We start from the raw sequence: 4,147 nt of genomic DNA, 5'->3' as shown, positions 1-4,147 counted from the left end.
GGTTACAGGTCACCCACCGAGTTTTATGTCAAGTGTAAATGAATATCATAGTCACCCTCAGCCCTGCTCTGCTGTCCGCTACTGACGATGTATGTGTCGCTGTGGGGGTTAGTCAAGTCATCAGTTCCACACGAGCGAGCCCACACGGTGAAACCTTTCGTGGTTGTGGAAACAAGAAAGATTGTGTCCGCTTGTAAACCCATAATGCTATATATACTATAATGATCCTTTTCACGTTGTTAACTATATCGTTTTATCTAAAGTTGCTTAATATGTGTGTTTCATGTGAATCTTAATGTTAAAGACCTAAACAAGTATGGATTGTGAGATAACATGTTGTCAAAGTCTAAAGTTATGGTGACGATAATTAACCGAATGGTCTAATACACAGGCACATTCACAGAAGACACAGCTACAAGTGCTACAAGACCGACAGGCAGACTGACAAACGCACCAAGTACTAACATGTTTCTGTTATGGACGTAATAAGTATGAAGCACGGAACAGGACCTTGATGTAATTTCATAATCTATAATATGGCTTACACGTTTCATCGTGTAGTGCGTTAACCCAGCTTTGTCTATTCAGACTAGTCTTGGCAAACTTGGATTTCTGAAATTATTACAGCCATAACAAGAGGCTGAAGGTACAAGTATATATGAAGACAGCATTATCATAATAAAAGTACCAGAATTCCTTTAAAGCGTAAATGGGCATTGACCCGCAGCTACATAAAATTACCATAAATAGGTGATACTGTCATATTCAAAGTAGATTGAAGTTGTCAAACATATCATTACCAGCTGGTCGCAGCTGTTGACAACATGAACAGCTGGTCACAGATGGTCACAGATGTTGACATATTTGGAGCAAGGTGAACAACTGTCAACTTGTGTGTATGGTAAAATCATAATCCAACATATTTCGAGAAAGGTGAACAACTGTCAAAGCGGCCCTGGACCAAAACACCGTAAGACGAACAAATTGTAGGGGTGATATTTTTATACATCCATAATAAAACCAGCTGCCGCGAAAAAAAAAGTGCATCATCGTCAACCTCAGTGCAGAGGACTTGCCAAACAACGTACGTTTGCGACAACGGGAACATGCAGTTACAGATGCGAACGCGAATAACTTTGAGGATCAAATAAAACCACGCATCTGCTTGCTATATTTTATTATGGCAAGGCTCAAACAAAGCGGCCCTGGACCAAAACACCACAAGACGAAGAAATTGTAGGGGTGATATTTTTATACATCCATAATAAAACCTGCAGCCGCGAAAAAAAAAATGTGCATCATCGTCAACCTCAGTGCAGAGGACCTGCCAAACAACGTACGTATGCGACAACGGGAACATGCAAATACAGATGCGAACGCGAATAACTTTGACGATCAGGTAAAACCACGCATCTGCTTGACAATATCCGATTACATCATGACCCACATGCAGAGGATCTGGACCAAAACACCGCAAGACGAACAAATTGTAGGGGTGCTATTTTTATAACATCCATAATAAAACCACCTGCCGCGAAAAAAATCACGAGCATCATCGTCAACCTCAGTACAAAGGACCTGCCAAACCACATAGAATTCAGACAATAGGAACATATAGATACAGCTGCGAACGCGCGTAAACGTGACAAAACTAAAAGTCTGTCGACCAGAGGTTCTGGTCACAGACTAACAAGCAAAGCTTCACTCCTGGAAGTGTCGCCATCATTCCATCCTCTCGACACCGTCCGTACCACTCAGAACAGAATACTAGCAAAGGAATGAATGACTAACACCCCGCACTTTGAAGTAAAAATAGGACGACCTCACCAATAATTCATAAAAGACGGGGACGGGATTTTTTTTAAACACCCCACGACTTTTCAAACTACAAAGCACATTGTATAGATAGAAATAGCATCCACTGTCGATATAGGATGAGAGTGCGATTTCTTTGAACCATGAAATGGCGCCTATTTAACTCTTGAAAAACGTTTTTTCTGTCGACAATATTACTCGGATATAACATGTCTCCTGCAGAACCGTTGTTCCTTTTGTATCTGCGGCGTGAATATATATCCATTCAATTAAGCACTCTTACCGAGAGGATATCTTTACAAAGAAATGTGGGCTCTCTTGTTAATGATATTTGTCACAACTATTGTGCACTGACCTTGGTGAAGAATCGCTCTTTTTAGAGTGTATGTTTGGAATGGTTTTATCGCCAGACATCCTTTATTCATGGCAACAATGAAGGAATGTCTAGACAGATCACATTGACAAATGATCCCATGGCTCGGGTTTCACAGGATCCTTCCTGACAGTTAATCTGACCCGTGGCTTCATCAGCTAAGTGATGTTCAGACGATGAAAGGTTGACTATGTAAGGATGCCCGCCCAACATCCACCGGCACCATAGAAGCGAACTCTGCGGGGAGGGATAAGGTACAGCCCCGTACAGCGGAGTTTGCGTTACACCGACTACATGTACTGTGAATAGGGGTGGGTACCGGTGCAGAAAATTCAGGTCCAAAGGATCAAGTCCCTGTCCGGACCTGAACCTGGACCTAATTCAGTGTATGAAAACTTGTGAATGCACAATACTCAGAACAATGGCCTATTCTGTTACAAAGAAATCTGTTCGGTTGGGTATTTGAGTCCCACTGGCGTTTTAACATCCTCACAAGGTCAACTGCCACTATACGATTAACTGCAAAACTGTTTTTTTTTTCAATCTGTGATCCCCAAACATGTGGATTTCTGCAGATTAACCACTTCATTTTCTAAAAGGTCTAACTTCCGGTTCACCATCTGGTCCACCGAATTCTTACAGATCCGGTTTTTCTGGACCGGCCCAATAAGAAAAAAGTGTGGCAATGAAAAAGCATTGCCATGGCGACGGTAATATTGTTTGACTTATATACATTGTATCTTGATAGAGATGATTGAGGAATTGTATGCTTGGTAAGTCATGATGATGTTCCGGGCTGTATGTGCTAGTGTCTTAGTGTCGCGATACGTTGGCTTAATGTGCTGTGTAGTATGATGTTGTTGATACACAAGTTAAATATTACCATAAAGAAATATCAATACAATTAAACGACGTTGAAATTAAAAAGATTATTTCAAGCATGTTACATGTTACATTGATATTGTGCAATAATCTGCGCCTGGCCAGATAAGTGTTGGATTTCGGGTAATCCATTTTATGGCAGCGGTTTCAAGGAATCAAGGCATCTGGCCAATGCTGCAATGTTGATGTAGGTATATGAATAAGCCATTGTATAACATCTGCTCAAAGATCAAGAGCTGAACGACCTTCTGTGACATACAGGGAGATAGAGAGAGATACAACCAAGTTACGGTAGGTTGGTTCTTTTGGTTAAAAACTTCTCGGTTCAGTTGAAATACGGGTCAAAGATATGTGCGTTTCGTGGATCTTTTTCCCTGGGAGCCAGCCGGGATCGAGCCTGGTTATCACACCGCAGCCCAATCTCAATATCTATCGTGCAGGGGTCTGGCAGGATGACTGTAGAAAGGCTCTCCAAGGCCCTTGGTCAGAGGGAGGAGAACCTAGGATTGATGACCACCCCAGGTAGCCAGCTACAACACACCACAGTTTGTCAGCAGGCTATTGCAGTAGCGAATCAGGGACTAGATAGGGCTCAAGGGTGTATTGAGCTATTTTTCAAAATAACAACAGAACTTTGTAAGGTCCACCTGCCCTTTCCCCGAAAAGGGTAGCGACAACTCCTTCCGGCTTAAACTCCCCCGGAGCGCTAATGTGAGATCGGCGGGCTGATCTGCCTTGGTAAGGGCTGGGGGAACATAGTTTATATATATGAGGTAAATTTGGGCCCCTCGATATGTCGACACAAATCTAAATCCGAACAGAGGACAGATGGACAAGGAATTGAGTACTATCCTGAGATGCTTGCGAGAGGAAGGGTCTAAATACAGAGCACACCATATGCTCTCACTCGAGCTTAGCCCGGGAGTTGAAGGACGAGCCCGGAGCCCTGAACTACAGGATATAGGAGACGGGTAGTGATTTAAAAAAAGAAAGAGTGAGATAGAGAAGGTGTCCGCACAGTCATACACTTGGTCAACTTGCCACTGTTCAGACCTTGGAATTGGCCCGGATATATCG

General features: G+C 42.7%; 1 protein-coding gene across 1 annotated transcript in view; it reads left to right on the top strand.

Moving 5' to 3' along the window:
- The first annotated feature begins 87 nt into the window (after positions 1–87).
- The window catches only part of LOC118430092 (elongation factor 1-alpha 2-like), a 6,191-nt gene continuing 2,131 nt past the window's right edge, over positions 88–4,147 (top strand). The window contains exon 1 of the mRNA XM_035840802.1: positions 88–147. Within this exon, the coding sequence (XP_035696695.1) occupies positions 88–147 (60 nt within the window). The remainder of the gene's footprint in view (positions 148–4,147) is intronic.

This window comes from Branchiostoma floridae, chromosome 14, assembly GCF_000003815.2.
Source record: "Branchiostoma floridae strain S238N-H82 chromosome 14, Bfl_VNyyK, whole genome shotgun sequence".
Lineage (NCBI taxonomy): Eukaryota > Metazoa > Chordata > Leptocardii > Amphioxiformes > Branchiostomatidae > Branchiostoma > Branchiostoma floridae.
This window is presented reverse-complemented; position numbering and strand designations above follow the sequence as displayed.